The 16,399-nt window shown below is 46.4% G+C and overlaps 1 protein-coding gene and 1 long non-coding RNA gene across 3 annotated transcripts in view; one reads left to right on the top strand and one right to left on the bottom strand.

Annotated features, from left to right (window-relative positions):
* CTTNBP2NL (CTTNBP2 N-terminal like) overlaps positions 1–5,400 on the top strand; it is a 129,266-nt gene extending 123,866 nt beyond the window's left edge. The window contains exon 5 of one of the 2 annotated variants that reach the window (XM_074936254.1): positions 770–5,400. In XM_074936254.1, coding sequence (XP_074792355.1) covers positions 770–2,242 — 1,473 coding nt within the window. In that variant the 3' untranslated portion in view covers positions 2,243–5,400. The remainder of the gene's footprint in view (positions 1–769) is intronic. The other variant, XM_074936255.1, reaches the window with a different exon arrangement.
* The window catches only part of LOC141975689 (uncharacterized), a 111,837-nt gene that overhangs the window by 5,282 nt on the left and 90,156 nt on the right, over positions 1–16,399 (bottom strand). Inside the window, exons 2-3 of the long non-coding RNA XR_012635992.1 lie at positions 9,272–9,464; positions 8,011–8,083 (exon numbers count right to left, since the gene is read on the bottom strand). This is a non-coding gene — a long non-coding RNA (uncharacterized LOC141975689). The remainder of the gene's footprint in view (positions 1–8,010; positions 8,084–9,271; positions 9,465–16,399) is intronic.

Here is a 16,399-nt window from a genome sequence, read left to right as displayed (position 1 = left end):
TTTTGTCAACCCGATATAAAATACCAGCTTTGTCCTGCCCAGTTTTCCATGTGTGAAATGAGTTACAATGTTCACAGGTTAAGAAAGCTTGTTTCCGCCTTAAAACGGAAAAACTCATGAAGCAGGCTGAACTTAAAGGCAAAACAATCCGAGTTCTACCCTGTGGCTTTCTGATACTTTGCAGTACTGGTGCCGAACTCCCGAACTAGTAGGGGAAGAATTGGTATACTTTTGTTCAGAGAGCCACAGTAATGCAGATGCATGTTACTGCTTGATCTGTAACACAAGAACAATAAAAAGCTATAGTGTTAGACTTCAGACTTCCATAAATGTTTCTAAATGGCATTGTAAAGCAGATTAAGGGGGGGGTAGGGAGGTGGAACCAGTAAGAGAAACTTCTGTATGCTAGACCATTGGTGTATATTACACTCAAGGTAAACATCTGAAAATTTCCCATCAGTGACTATATAAAGTGGTACATTAATGCTAATGTTACATACATGCCAAGAACGGATTTGAGCTGTTAGCCATACAAGAGTTGGTGACCTCACAGACACCTAAAGTGGAACAGGGAACCATGCGTCTTTGTGTGTGGTGGTAGTGAGACCCTCTGTTGCTGAAAAATATAGGATCATGAGCTCAGGTAGATGAGGAAAGCTTCTGATCTGCAGCTCTACCACATTAGTTCTTTGGGGTATTGAAAGTTGTCTCATTTGCATATGGGAGGCTGTTTAGTTTCTTCTGAGAACCCTTCTGTCTTCTTTTCCAGCTGGAATTTGAAAGGACCCAAGTGAAAAAATTTGAAAAAGAGCAGAAGAAGCTGTCGAGCCAGTTGGAGGAAGAGAGGGCACGCCACAAGCAGCTGTCCTCCATGCTTGTGCTGGAGTGCAAGAAAGCCACAGCCAAGGTAGTGGAAGAGGGACAGAAGGCAGGGGAGCTGAGCTTGAAACTGGAGAAAGAGAGGAGCAAAGTGAGCAAGCTAGAGGAGGAGCTGGCCTCCAAGAAGAAGCGGGGTTTGCAGATGGAGGCACAGGTGGAAAAGCAGCTCTCTGAGTTCGACATCGAAAGAGAACAGCTGAGAGCCAAGCTGAATCGAGAAGAGAACCGGACAAAGGCACTCAAGGAAGAGTTGGAGAGCCTGAAGAAAGCCCTGAAAGAACTGGAGGTTCCTTGCCAGGGCACCAGCCCTGCTGAGCACTCAGAGCAAAACCCCTCAGCAATGTCCAGAGCTGTAGCAACAGAGAGCCCACTGGTGAGGTCTGTGTCTTGCCAGACAGAAAGCTCCCAGGCAGACAGAATCAATCTGGGCAGTGCAGACATAACTGCACACATGGCCTTGCCCAGCCCTGCCACACCTACCCATCCCTATGCTAAAGCAAATGGGCACTGTGACACAGACATGCAAACAAGTGGTGAGCTAGAGCAGACAGACATAGCAGAGAACCAGGCACCACTGAGAGAGAAGCCCGTTGGGCCAGTCCCAGAAAGTGCAGTTGAGAATGGAAGTTCCCCTGTAAGAACAGAATCTCCTGTGTATATGGTCCCACAGCTTCCTTCTGGTGGGACGTCTCTCTCTCCCAGCAGCACAGCTGCCTCATCTCTGACATCTTCTCCATGCTCGTCCCCAGTTCTGACTAAACGTTTGGTAGGAGCTTCAGGAAACAGCCCTGGTTACCAGTCGTCCTATCAGGTGGGGATCAACCAACGTTTCCATGCCGCCAGGCACAAATTTCAGTCCCAAGCTGATCAGGACCATCAGTCGAGTGGCCTGCAGAGCCCACCGTCGAGGGATTTGTCCCCTACCCTTGCAGACAACTCCGCTGCCAAACAGCTAGCCCGCAACACAGTCACTCAGGTGCTTTCCAGATTCACCAGTCAGCAAGGACCTATGAAGCCAGTCTCTGCAAATAGTTCGCCCTTTGGCACAGACTATCGGAATCTGGCAAACACGGGGAGTCCAAAAAGCGAGTCCAGCCCAGGCAAAGTTTCTAGCCCGCTGAGCCCATTGTCTCCTGGAATTAAATCCCCAACAATCCCTCGAGCAGAAAGGGGGAACCCTCCACCTATTCCTCCAAAGAAACCTGGCCTGGCTCAGTCCCCGGCAACTCCTACCCCACTAACCAAAACCCCTTCCCAGGCATCCTCGGTTGGTGCTACCATGGACTTGGCAAGTAGCTGCTCTAACAATGCTGTAGTAGCAAACGGTAAAGACATTGAGATACTGTTGCCAACTAAGAGCTAGTCTTTAGAAAACGTGAACGTAGCATTCCATGGCTTAGCTTCCTGGAGCTGAGACACTGTTTTATCCACTCCATGTTATTTATTTGGGTAGTAGCAGAATGTGTCTGTAGAATACATCTAGCGTACTTTCTTTTTAAAAAATAGGTAGGAAATAATTTTTGTTGATGTATAAACCTTAACTATAGAGCTCTAAGGTAGCCTCTTAAAGGTGTCTCATGCCAGCAGTCAAATGAAACGAGGAGGGAAGAAAACTGTGCTGAGAGCAAACTATAATGAGGCTGAAGCATTCATTTTAAATTGTGCAGAAATCACTTGTGCAGATTTTTATTCCAGATGAACACTGTATAAAAAGTGCCTGAACTATGCCTAAGATAGGAATGTGGTTTTCTGTACAAAACAAAAAAGGGACCATCTAACAGCAGAAATAACAGCTCTTCTGTGAATCATGGATGTTTAAATCACTGTTTTTTAATCCTTCCCAATTGTTCTTAAATCAAGTTTGTAAATAACATGCTACAGAATGAACATCTTTCAAAAGGTGACCACAGAGTGGCCCCAGTTTTGCCTTGTCATGTTAGGATGTATCTCCTGTTGACAGCAGAGGAGATGCACGAGTGCATTAGGGTAGATTTTGGTCCTACTGTTTAGCTCTGTGCAGCCCAATCCCCTTTCTTTTCCATTGGAGTTGTCCAAAAACAGTGGCAGCATTAAACAGTCAGGGTGCTAGTTTCTTGCAGTTCATTAATTTCCCACATAGTCTCACTGTAGGTTAAATTGCTAAAGATTCATTCCTGGTGCTTCACCTTTGATTTTAAACTTCTTCAAGCAATCTACTGGTATGTCAGGTTTCAGAGTAGCAGCTGTGTTAGTCTGTATTCACAAAAAGAAAAGGAGTACTTGTGGCACCTTAGAGACTAACCAATTTATTTGAGCATAAGCTTTCATGAGCTACAGCTCACTTCATCGGATGGTATGTGTATAACTTGTGAGATAAGGATAAGGATCTTGCTATTACTTGAAAAGAGAAATTGCTAGTCATTCTATACAGTAAGATGGGATCTTTACTAATAATCAAAAGCAATAACTTAAATTGCTCACTTTGTAACAATACTGTATGTCAGACTGACAGACTTTACTGATCAGTTTGCTAAAGGATCCTGCTAGCCTCATTGGCTGCAGCTGTGGAACCAAATTAACTCTTTTATATAGATACGCATATATGTAAAGATAGATGCACCGATGTACATGTTACACACAATGCATATATAAATCTTAGTGTGGTTATGTTATTGAAGTTCTCCATAATTCATAAAGAAAAGGTAGAAATACACTTAAGATTATAAAACAAGACAGCAGGGGTTTTTTTAAATTAGAAAACAATCTGCCTAACTTTTGGAGGAAGATGTTAAGTTCAATTAGCAACAAACAGATTCAATAATTTTTGCCTGTGTTGTGAAGTGAATGGCAAACTTATGCTACTCACCTTCAAATAGGACAGCATAATCTAATGTGTGAAGATACTACAGTAATAGACACTAAATGTAACAAGATAGATAGAACAGAGATCAGGGTTAGTCTGGAGACAGGAATCTAGCCCGAATGAGTGTGTATCCCAAATGCCAAGTGGCACAGATTGTAAGACTCTGATCCGAAACTTAGAGATCAGTTTTGCTGCTTGATGTCGGGCCATTTTTAACCATTCTGCCTATAGCAACATGGGGCCCACATCTGGAGAAGAGTTTCCCACAGTTGGGTGCTTGCTCCTCTGTTTTAGTTATTCAGCACATAACTGAACAAAGCACTTGATACTTTATTGTAAGAAAGATTCCTGCAGTGGTTGGAAAGATGCACTCTTATATATGCTAATAGGTCTCTTCCAGCTCCGAGTCTTAATTTATAGGACAGAATTCTTGAACTGCTTTAGTAGATGGTGTCCTAGCCAACCCCTTTCTCCCCCACCCTCCCAACAACAGCCACACTGGGTCAGACCAAAGGCCCATCTAGCCCTGGGTTCTGACAGGTGCCCCAGAGGGAATGAACAGAACAGGTAATCACCAAGTGGTCCATTCCCAGCTTCTGGCAAACAGGAGGCTAGGAACACCATCCCTGTCCATCCTCGCTAATAGCCATTGAGGGACCTATTTTCCATGAACATATCTAGCTCTTTTTTGAACGCTGTTATAGTCTTGGCCTTCACAACATCCTCTGGCAAGGAGTTCCACAGGTTGACCGTGTGTTGTATGAAAAAAATATACTTGTTTGTTTTAAACCTGCTGTCTATTTGTGACCCCTAATTCTTGTATTATGAGGAGGAGTCAATACCACTTTACTCCTCACCAGCCGTGATTTTATATAGAGCTCTATCATATCCCCCCACTTAGTCATCTCTTTTCCAAGCTGAAAAATGACCCATATGATAGTCTTTGGTATAATGCAGTGGAGATGGTTAGATATATTTTTACAGACTTCTAAATAATAAAGTTATACACTTTAAGAAAAATAGTACCCTATAGCAAAATAGGTAGAGACTCTTAGGAAAGCACATTTAAAATTTGATCTTTCCCCAGCAAATTTTTCTCCTGATAAGAGTAACAGCTGAAAACTGATGAGTGACCGGATTTTAGCTAGAGTATCATTCCAACAACTGCTCTAACCTGTTTTCTTGCTTTTACCCTAATCTTAAGTGGCAATACCATTTCTTTATGATATGACTCGAGTGAGATATACACTATAGTGAAGTTTATTTCTTAGGAAATGCACTGAATACTGTATTTCTTCTGCAATGTAATATGGGGAGGGGGAATGCAAGAGAAGTGTATTTTTGCTAGTAGCCTCTCTTCAACAAAGCACAAATATTAAAATGGATTCAGCTAATCAAGAAATTTAGGGTTAGTATGTAGATTCTGTGTGGAAGCAACTAAAACTCTATGATTCATGTCTGAGTTATAAGCAGACATTGCTGCAGAGCTGTGTCACTGGCTGAGGGGGTTATAATGAAGTGCAAAATGTATACACTAGTATTCATTAACATTTGTAAATTTGTAAAGCCAAATGTACCAAGCGGAAGTCTTTAATCATTTTTATAGCTGACAGCATTAAACGTGTTAAACGTTCATACTATCAATAAAGTATTTTATTTTTAAGATCTGACTATTGTGCAAGGACATTTTAAAAATTTGTTCTGAGCTCTCATGGGCCTATGTATCTGTAAATGCCACCTGGGGATAATCAAGCTGTCCCTTATCAATGCCTGTTTGTTTGTTTTTTTAAAACACATTACACAGTAACAAAAGGAAGGTGTCCTGGAGCCTCCTGCTTGTGCAGCAGGGACACTTGGAAGAGTATGGCTCCCCGAACTAAAGGTATCTTGTTGCCTAATGTACACACTACAGCAATGTTAGATCACCTGAAGACACTGAGCATGTAATCTTTGTATCTATTAGGCTGGCTTGATCTATATGGGTTTCATTTCTGTTCAATTCTATTAACAAATGACCAGCATATTGAATATTTCTATACTTAATGCTTGCCTTAAATGCAAAAAAGTTACTGTGAACTATGCTAATTAGGTGCAAAAATCCATGGTTTTTCTTAGGTCATTTTGGAAAGTTACACCTGGGGAAAATTATCCCTCACTATTCATAAGTCTGTCCTGCAGGCTTTGGATGCTTTAGCATCCATTTAAGTTTTACATGAAGTTGCCAAGTGCCTTTTGAAATGGCAAGTTGTAAATAGGACCTTATTCAAAAGGCTAGAGTGATGCTAGGTATTTAATAATGGGCTTTCACATTATACACACTTACTGTTGGCTTGGAGGGCAACTTTTGTTTAAAATAAAGAGCAGGAATTAGAGGGTAGTCAGCTGTTCAGTGTTGTCTAAACAAGTAGTCTATGCAAAGCTGTGCTCTGTATCTGGCACACAATAACCCTTCTCTCCTCCCCACACAAAACACACAGCTCTGTATTGGCCAGGAAGTGAACCCAGAAGTCTCCTTACATGCTCCTCTACCGTTGTCATTCCTGTCAGTGCTTTTTTTTTATGCTGGCTTATTAAAAGCCATATTTTATCATCACTTGCCTAGTGATTAAACTCTTCTTACAGGCTGTTGGTTCATAGCTATTTCTGCTATGATTAACACCCAGGATTCTGGGATTTTAAAGTATTGTAGCTATGTATGTCCTCTAGCAACAGGCTCTTCTGGATGGGTTATTTTTATTAAAATCAAGGGACAAGCACACAGCTAAAGACAGTCCCTGTCCCAAACAGACAATGTGTTGGATCAGTAAGTCACACAGCTGGTCAATGGCAGAACTGGGACACCAGCCCAGTGCCCTATCCCCTGGGCAATGTGGTCTCAGCAGGGGTGGAATACTGCTGCTCTTATAAAGTGTACCCTTGTGTAAGATAGAAAGGGGTTCTAGATCCAGGGAGCTGGAATTGCCAGTTACTAATGGCTCACAGGTGCAAGATGAACACAGTAGCATGATCACCATTGACCAGCTGGCACCAGCTCTGCTAGATCTCCTTTCCTTGTGATCCCATTAGTTCAGCAGCTTCTGGCCAGAGTGTGCTTGGGAATGATCCTGGTGGCTGGACAGGCCGGCGATGGCCTGGTATAAATACAGCTGGGAAACGGCAGGAATTCTGCAGGCAGCCCTCCCACTGTACTATTGCAGTGTGTTACATTAGGACACCCTCTGCTCCTGGAGGGGGTGTCCTTCAGGTGAGATTTAAAATTAAATCCACACCCCTGGTCCCTTGTGCTAGCCCTCTAGATCTCTTGCTACCTCACTGCTGCTGCAGTAATGCTCCTGCATCTTGTAGCATGGGCAGGGTGTGCACCCAGCCTCCTGGGAAGGTTCCAGATAGAGTATTTGCATTCTGGTGACCTAAATTCCCTCTGCAGCTTCCGCTGGATGAAGGATTCCTTGATGCACTGAAATACAGCCCCCAGAGCAACACTCCACACCAATGACACTGCTCTCCTTTGGAATGAAAGGGGCCATTCCAGGTAACCTTTTGATATTTACAGATCACAAATGCTAAGTAATGCTTCTTGCTAGGCAAGTAACTGGGAGGCTGTACTGAGCCAAGGGGGAGCTATTTCTCCATCAAAGCTGCAGTGCAAACTCCTCTCTCCCCTCCCCTGTTTCACTTAACCTGGTGACTAGTGAAGCACTAGTCCCTATCCCCAAACAGGGATTGGGCTTGACTGCATATGTACAGCCCCCAGCACAACAAAAAGATGGCCTCTGCTCCAAAGAGCTTGTGTGTTTGGGCCTTTCCTGCTACAGCTGCCCCTAGCCTAGCCTCCAGGAGTGCTCTAGAGATGCTCCTCATGTTCCCTTAGTCACTTTATCTTTGTATCAGGCCCCACTGAGCAGGTCTTGCAGCGTGGGAAGCAGCTCTGTGCTCTCTCGCTGTAGGCTTGGGAAACAGTTGCTCATAAGGAGTCTCCCCACATTGGCCCTGCCCCAGTACAGTTGGGCAGCAACCACTCAACCAGGGCTATTTCCTCCCTGTAATGAGCCCCATCCTTCATCCCAAGGCCTGGGAGGGGAGAGCCCTGCCTATTCACCAGTGAGAGTTGCTTAATGAGTGTTTGAAACTCTCCTTCGTGGGGGCAGGGCTGGGACGCTCAGGGCCCTCACCCAAGCCTGGCATGCCCACAAACCCTTTAAGCATCAAAAGGGTATTGGAGTTCCATCCGCCTCCTGACATCACATGGCTCTAACCCTAACTGTGGAAATCAACTTAACCCAACCTACCTTTCCTGCTGCAACACTGAGGGTGGCTCCCAGGATCCAGACCCAGCCCTCGGTTCCTGCTTGCAGCCATTTTCTGCAAGGGAAAAGCAATGAGTCAGTTTCTCTGACACACAAGGCTCCTATTCATCTCCCATTTTAACTCACCCGAGTAGCTCTGAATGGCACTGGCAGTTCCTCAAATGCAGCCATCAAGGCCAGATGCAGCCTCCTGGGTCATGATTGGGGGGGGGGGGGGGGAAGCAGCAGGCCTCCTCCAGGCCACCAGCAGAGCCTGGTCCCTGCCGCCTTCTGGCACCAGACTGCAGGGGAGTTCCCAAATCCCCACCTTCCTGGGGGAAGTGGGGCTCCATCCCCCAGTCACACGGTTTGGGGCTCTGCCCCCCCTGCCCATCCAGGGCTTGCTTTGTCCCCCAGCTTGCCGGGGCTGAGTAAATCTGCTACTGTGAGAAGTGATATTAACAAATATACAAGTATCACTTCTTACAGTAGCAGATTTACTAGCTAGCAAGTCTTAAAGTGCTTTGCATGTTTTGTGGGTGTGTCTGTTTAGGTGCAGTAAAGAACAGAGACAACTGTCCATTTTTATTATTGAGTCTGCAAAAACCTAAATAAATGACAATGATTTGAATGTGTCTATGTAAATTTGTTTTTCCTAAAGCTAATTAAGTATTTTAAGAAAAAGAGAGAGCGGCCACCAGCAAGAGTTGGTGCATTTCTACCTTTGAAGGAATTCTTCGTGTCCACACCTCAGAAAGGGTCACAGTTGTTGGCAGCCTCCATCGAGCAAGCTCTGATCAAAGAGGGGGAATTCAGACCTTCTATGGCCTGTGCTTTACCTGCTGTGTGGCTCAAGAAAGCCAATCTGGCACGGTTACCCCTGTGTTGCAGTCCAGCGAGAGTTGGTGACCTACAGTGAGTGGCGCATGAAATCAGGCTTTCTAGATAGTTTGGAAAACATGATTGCCCAGCAGTGAGTTTTCCTGGCAAATTCCTCCCTAAATATGTGAGGCTAGCTTAGCTCCCAGCCCTGCCTGAAACCTTCTGGCTTGTAGCTGAGTTTGTATCAGGTTTAACAGGTCTCCAGCAGGAGTTTGCAACTTGTTGCATGTCTGCAAATAGTTTCATAAGTTTTCTCCTTCCCTCTATACAGGTGACTATGTAGCACCAGCAGAAGCACAGCTCGCTTGGACCACCTTCTGGTCGAGAGAGGTAGGTTCATGTGCCTTACACACAGCAAGCAACACGAATGGGAGAGCTTTACCTTTTCAGAGGTGGTGTCCTGTCTCTCATTGATCCTCCTCCAGCTACATGGTCATACGTTTACTAGGAAAATGGTGCTCTTCTGGTTCAGCACAGGCCTGGAACTCAAGATCAGCGTTCAATTTCCAATTCTGCCACTGACTCCATGTGGGACTCTGGGCAGGTCACTTAGTTTCTCTGTTGCAGCTCCCCATCTGAAAAAGAAAAAGCACGCTGTAATTTGTCTGTCTTGTCTATTTAGAGTTTAGGCTTTGTAGGACAGGAAGTATTTGTATGAGTTGCCCAGCACCTAGCACAATGGGGCCCTGACCGTCTACTAGACCACAATAACGGTTACCAAATGCAAGTCTGAATTAACTCTTCACAGTTGCAAAGCTTTCCATCTTAAAGTACTTACTGATGCAGACTGAACCTGGGTTTATAAAGTGGGATTAAGGGAGATAAGTGGGCTCAGCTTTGAGGCTTAAATATTTGTTTTAAGTAGTCTGATCCAGTGTCTAACTGGGTTACTTGTTTCAGAGTAGCAGCTGTGTTAGTCTGTATCCACAAAAAGAAAAAAAGGAGGACTTGGGGCACCTTAGAGACTAACAAATTTGAGCATAAGCTTTCGTGAGCTACAGCTCACTTCATCAGCTGAATGCATCCAATGAAGTGAGCTGTAGCTCACAAAAGCTTATGTTCAAATAAATTGGTTAGTCTCTAAGGTGCCACAAGTCCTCCTTTTCTTTTTGGGTTATTTGTGTACATTGAAGTTTACAAGGTACCTCTAGTATTACCCGGGGCAGTTTGCTCCCCTCCCTTGCTAGTCTAGGGCTGGGAATTAGAGGGCGAATGTCGATTGCCCACATCAAAGCACCAGTCCCTTGGAGCTGACTGCAGCGTGTCAGTGGGCAGCATGCAGGGGTTACAATGTTTTGTGTCAGGTAGGTCAGGCCGTCAGTGGAGTTGGAGAGAAGTGAGAAATACAAAGGACACATGGCAGGGGGATGACGGGTGAGGCAAAGAGGCTGGGGGGTGTTGACTATCTGGAAAGAGGAGATGCCCCCTTCCCATTCAAAAAGCTAAAGGGAGACTGATTTCTCCTCCAGCTATTGGTGGTACCACTGGATTTCCTCATGCAGGCTGTGCTCTTATGCTCAGTGACTGCTCCCACTGACTGGGGCGGGTGGGGGAGAGGATCTCTGCATGGCCAGCCACCATTGTCTGGACCCTCCCCACACAGCAGTGGCTTTGCTAGCCCCATGCAGAATTGGCCTCATGTCACTTGTATGTGACAATGTTGTGCTGTTGCAGAGCTGCTGACTGGCATGGTACAAGGGGGGTGCTCCAGGAGCACAGGGAGGGAGCGCTCATGGAAAGCGGCCGGGGCCAAGGGCAGCTTGCCTGAGTGCCTTCAGTGAGGGTACAGGAGGCCATGGAGCCTTTCCACTGTCTTTAATAGGAGATGGTTTGGACCCACTGGGAGCGCATGTGGGCCTGCAAGCGGCTTTGGAATTGGTTGCTTTAGCAGCACAGCCAAGGAGATGACTCTGGAAAAGCCCTATAGCAATGAAAGCCATGGAGTAACAGGAGACAGAGGATCCTCTGGTCTGATAGGAGGCTACAGGAGGGCTGCCTAGGGAAAGTGACCTTTCTCTAATAGAGGACTTTTCCAGAAGGCCAGGATTGAAGGGCCATGGAAAGAGGGCTCCCTCCTGCTCGGAGTCTGGCCAAGTGGAGACCTACAGGAGAGCCCAGGCACTCAGCACGGAGGCTGCCCTCCAGTGTCCCTGGCTCCCAGGTGGGTGCTGTTTCAGGAAGGACCCCATGAGAGGGACAGTGAGGTTTCTGTAATGCAGGGTCTTTCCCTCCCTCTAGGAGGCCTGCACAGCTGGACTGGTTCCATCAATGGACTCTGAGAGGAAACATCAAGAAAAGTTTTTCAAACCTCTCCAAACCTTCCCACATAGACAGGTCATTCTGGGGTGAGATCAAAGGTTTGTTAGCCCACATAGGGCTGTAGTGGTCAGCCTATCACAAAGGTAGTCAAGCAGGCCACTCCCAATGAGTGCCAGTCAAATCTATTCTCTAGCACCTTATTGGAACTTATCTATAGATCTTGGTGTAGACATAACTAATCCTGCCCAGCGTATACACTGTTACTACCACGTCATCCCTGCATCTCACAGCATTTCCCACAGGAGCTTAGGTGGCATCATCACAGAACGCACCCCACAGTTCATTCAAGACAGGACATGCCACATACCAGACTCAACTGAAACACCACATGGAACTTAGATGAGGAGAACGCAGTCACTCCAGTGGTCAACACTACTTAGACTATTTGTAATCACTGAATAACCTACTAGCTTGTTGGCAAAAGTTCTCATTGTAACTAGCTGAGTCAGCAGCCTCCAGTGCTCCTGGCTGTCGTCCTACAGCATGGACTTAAATCTGTATTGGACATTCAGTCAGTGACCCTCTGCCACACCCCTCCTTGAGATCTCCCATCCTAGTGCTGACCAGGGCAGATGCTGCTTAGCTTCTGTGAGCTGACGTGCTCATGGAGTGATGGTTCAAGCCATGGTAATGATGCTGCTAGTAATAACATATGGTTTCCCCCCCCCAACCCCCCATAACACTGTTCATTTATTTCTGTTTCAGAGTAGCAGCCGTGTTAGTCTGTATTCTCAAAAAGAAAAGGAGGACTTGTGGCACCTTAGAGACTAACCAATTTATTTGAGCATGAGCTTTCGTGAGCTACAGCTCACTTCATCTGATGAAGTGAGCTGTAGCTCACGAAAGCTCATGCTCAAATAAATTGGTTAGTCTCTAAGGTGCCACAAGTCCTCCTTTTCTTTTTGTTGTGTCCTGACATGTTCCCTAGAGTCTCCACTAGAGGACAGCATTTCCATAAGGAATAACAGTCCTGACGCTAACGGTCCATCCTTTCTGGGAACGGTGCCTGGTCAGGATGTCCTGCAGCACAAACTGCACCGTGCTCTTTTGGGGACAAAAAGACCAAAGAGGTTGGAGGAGCTTAAACTTTAAAAGAGGATCTTGTTACACTGAGCTTTGGTTCTAGGCTGGGTTCAGCTGCCACCATGGTGTTTGGTACCAACTGGTGCACAGAATGGACTGGTCCCAGCCTGCCTGTTACAGACACCAGCCCCGCCCAGCCCATGCATCTCCAATGTGATCTGGTTGGACTAGGATATGAAATGCTACTGCAGAGGATTAACTACCCTGGATCAAATGGCTTCCTCTCCAATGTAATAGTTTGGAGCCAAGCCCCTTAGCTAGGCTGGTCCCCTGCTCCCTCAGCAAGTGCAGGATTGGGCCCTAAGTGCTGTTTCCCAGTTATTTGCTCAGTCTTGTTTGACATACAACTTCTCCTACTTCAGGGGATCAGGCTATGTTCTAACACAGTGGGTCTCAAACTTTTGTACTGGTGACCCTTTCACACAGCAAGCCTCTGAGCACAACCCCCATTCTAAATTAAAAACACTTTTTATATTGACCACCATTATAAATGCTGGAGGCAAAGCAGGGTTTGGGGTGGAGGCTGACAGCTCGCACCCCCCCTCCCATGTAATAACCTCATGACCCCCTGAGGGCTCCCAACCCCCAGTTTGAGAACCCCTGTTCTAACACCAAACCCTGGTTGGACACCCTGGTTCTGCTGCCCGTAACCTTCCTATAGGAGACATACCAGACTTTCTTCTCCTTGTTGGCCTACCCTGGAAGCCACATTGGCTGCTTTGTGCCCTGCAGACTCATTTTAAGAGAGGGGATATATTGAAATGGCTGTAATGGAAGCCAAGCAACAGACCACAAAGCAGCCACAGCTCTGGGGAGAAAAATCCCAGCAACCCAGTACTGCTTGTTAAAGTTTGCATTCAGGCTTTATAGCACAATAGCTCTTTACTGCTTCCTAACCTCCGTTCCTGATCTGTTGCAGCAAATGGCTGATGCTATTGAGGAGTCCCACACTTTTCCTGGCTGTGGTGGGTCAGGGCACTGCCCATTGCCCCTATTCTTGGACATTGACAGCTCTGCAAGTGCCCTAGTAGGGGAGAAAAGGGACCTGGGTCCACCCCCTATTCCAGTCCCAGTCCCTTCAGCTTTACAGTCTTCTTACCCTCTTTCACCTTGAGCAGGGTTTCCTTCCCCTAGTACTCCACTGCTCCTCCAAACTACAGTCAGCTCTCCTTCCCTTCTCTGGGCTGATTGAAGCAGGGGGTTTTTATTAGGTCTCTGGCAGGGCCTTAATTGGCTCCAGGTGCTCTAATTAACCTGTAGTCAGTAACCTCAGTCCACAGGGATTAAGGCTCTGATTATCCTGCGGCTTGCACCCACCCACCTCTCAGGCTTTCCAATAAGGCCCACCTCCCAGTACCCAATAGGATCACTCTCCTGCTGCCCTCTGGCCCTGCTGTGTTACACTGTGCTTGTGTATGCACCTTCAGAGAAGGTCCCTGTCCACTCTGCAAAGTGCCCTGCAAACCACTAGCTCTGGATCAGTGTCACTGATAACGAAAGCAGAACTGCGTTCATTCGCTTTGTGCGTGCCGGTCTCCAAATGCATATTGACAAATACCATGGAGAAGCAAAAATTGAGGTCCCTGATTTCACCTCCCACAAGGCAACAGACACAACTGTTCCTTTAGCTCCATGGTTCTAAAGCAGGGGTACGCAGAGGTCTTTCTGGGGGTACATCAACTCCTCTAGATATTTATCTAGTTTTACAACAGGCTACATAAAAAGCACGAGCGAAGTCAGTACAAACTACAATTTCATACAGACAATGACTTGTTTATCCTGCTCTAGATACTGTCCACTGAAATGTAAGTACAATACTTATATTCCACTTGATTTATTTTATAATTACATGGTCCAAATGAGAAAGTCAGCAATTTGTCTGTAATAGTGTGTTGTGAGTGTTTGTATTTTTATGTCTGGTTTTGTAAGCAAGTCGTTTTTAAGTGAGGTGAAACTTGGGGTATGCAAGACAAATCCGACTCCTGAAAGGGGTGCAGCAGCCTGGAAAGGTGGAGAACCGCTGCTTTAGCTCACCGGACAGAGGGCATTAATAGTACATTAGTCATAGTATTACATCTGTATGAATATGTGGGCTTGTGTGCAAAATATTCAGGCCAGCAGAGGGCAGACTTGCACAGCCACACACATCTGCTTGTTCTTGTTTCACGGGAGTGTCGGGTCCCAAATCCATGTGGCAGTGATTATTGCGGTTGTGTTTATGGGGAAGCTAAACAACTACAGATCATGATTTATCTGCAAGTGTTAGATGCTGTGTGATGGATCAATGGGAGCGAGGTGAAATCCTGAGCTCTGGCAGAGATGGATTTATTACTGTATAAAAAGTGCAATACTCAGATGACGCAGCAGATATTTCGCAGCAAATATCTTGCCAGGGGCTTCCTTCTGGCGTTGGCATTTTGGGTCTAAGTCCAGATCTCAACCTAGAATTGAGGGGTCTGGTACCCAGCACCCTTTCTAGAGAGAAATGTGCTGGTTTCTCCTGGCCTGTGTACGTACATACGTATGTACCTACACACACACACACACACACACACACACGTGCGCATCCCTCTCTCTTCTCCTCTCCTGGCTCAGCACTCTCTGTGGATTTGGAGGAACAGTTTCAGCATTGATTGCCAGTGTGAATGACTTCACACTTACTGCCCTTCCCACTAGCTAATTGACTTCCTGGTCTGGGACCAGGAGAGATCCTTGTCCCACCCCAGCCTGGTTCTCTTTATCCTGTCTCCAAATCTCTCTGTGTTAGGCTCTTCTTGGTTTGGAAAGAGAGACGTCCCCTCCACTCTGACTAATCCCCATCCTTCTTCCTAATGTCTGTACAAGTGAACTTGGCTTGCTCTGAACTATTCAGAAGGGGGTAAAACATTTAGACCCTTTCTTTTCCCTTTTCAATCATGACTGGAGCCAGAATTGCCGAATTGCTGGAGGAGGCTCCTGAACAGATGGCTCCAACTGCACAGTACAATTCCCAATCTGAACTCCAAAGCCCAGGGGCACCTGGGTTCAGGCCTGTCCTTTGATCTCCGCTCTAGTTCACAGACCGCTGATCAGGTTGTGTTGAAGTGCAAGTCTCCTGAGTAAGGATCAGGGTGTTTAGAGTCGGTGTTATTTCCCCATGATAGTTTCTTCTGTGAGTAGATTCCAAGGTGCTGTGGTGCCATCTTCCTCTTGGGAAACTTGGGAAACCTCTTTAGGGCTGGGACTTCAAGCTTCTCTTTTTCTAGGCAGTGCTCTGCACACCTGTCGCACTATAACATAGTGGGGCGAGTGGGTGTTCGATTAGTCGCTCTCCGTTCTTTACACCTGGCCGCTTTCCTCCATGAGGAAGGGAATTCTCTAATCAGCTGCTGCAGTTGGCTCTATTGTCAGCAAAATAATCATTACAGTTCTAAGAGAAACTGTAACCAGATCAGCAGAACCACGTCCTCCCCAGCACAGTCCTGTTACCAAACGCCAGGGCCTTTTGTCTGATAACTCAATTGACAAAACTAATTACACGGGCCCAGGCAAAATCTAACCGTAATATTTCCAAATGAGGCTGGGGGTCAGTAACTTCACCCCCAGTGGGCTGGAAAAGGAGGCAGGAGAATTAGGGACTGATTTACTTGCTGTTGCAGTGAATAGGAAGTGGATTCGTTCAGGTCCAAGAGTGACCTGCTCTAGCCAGCTCGGGTTTCATGCACCTCAGTCCCAGTTGGGGAGGTGACAGTGCCAGGATCAGTGAACAGCTAAGGCAGGGTGAATTGCTCAATATAACTCAGTCCTTGCTATGCAGGAGGGTGATGCACAGGCTGGGCTCCCGGAACGGGGGAAGGAGAAGGGACTCTCCTTGCTGTTTCCTTACCCACAAGACAGGAGGCAGCAGGAGTGAGGAGAAACTCGTATTTCCAGCCCACAACTCAGTCCAATTATTGGAGTTCCTGGGAGGCAAATGCTACCCAGGCTGGCACCAAAGGGCATTCTGAGATCGACCGCCTGTGAGCTGAGCCACCCAAGTTCTGTATAGCTTGGGGCTGAAGGAGGTGGAACTCCCTACTAGTAGCTTGCCATAAAGATGACCTATTCTAACCCATTATGGGAGGGCCAT

The sequence above is a fragment of the Natator depressus genome, chromosome 21 (genome assembly GCF_965152275.1).
Source record: "Natator depressus isolate rNatDep1 chromosome 21, rNatDep2.hap1, whole genome shotgun sequence".
Lineage (NCBI taxonomy): Eukaryota > Metazoa > Chordata > Testudines > Cheloniidae > Natator > Natator depressus.
Note: the sequence above shows the minus strand (reverse complement) of the source record. Positions and strands in the feature narration are given on the sequence as shown.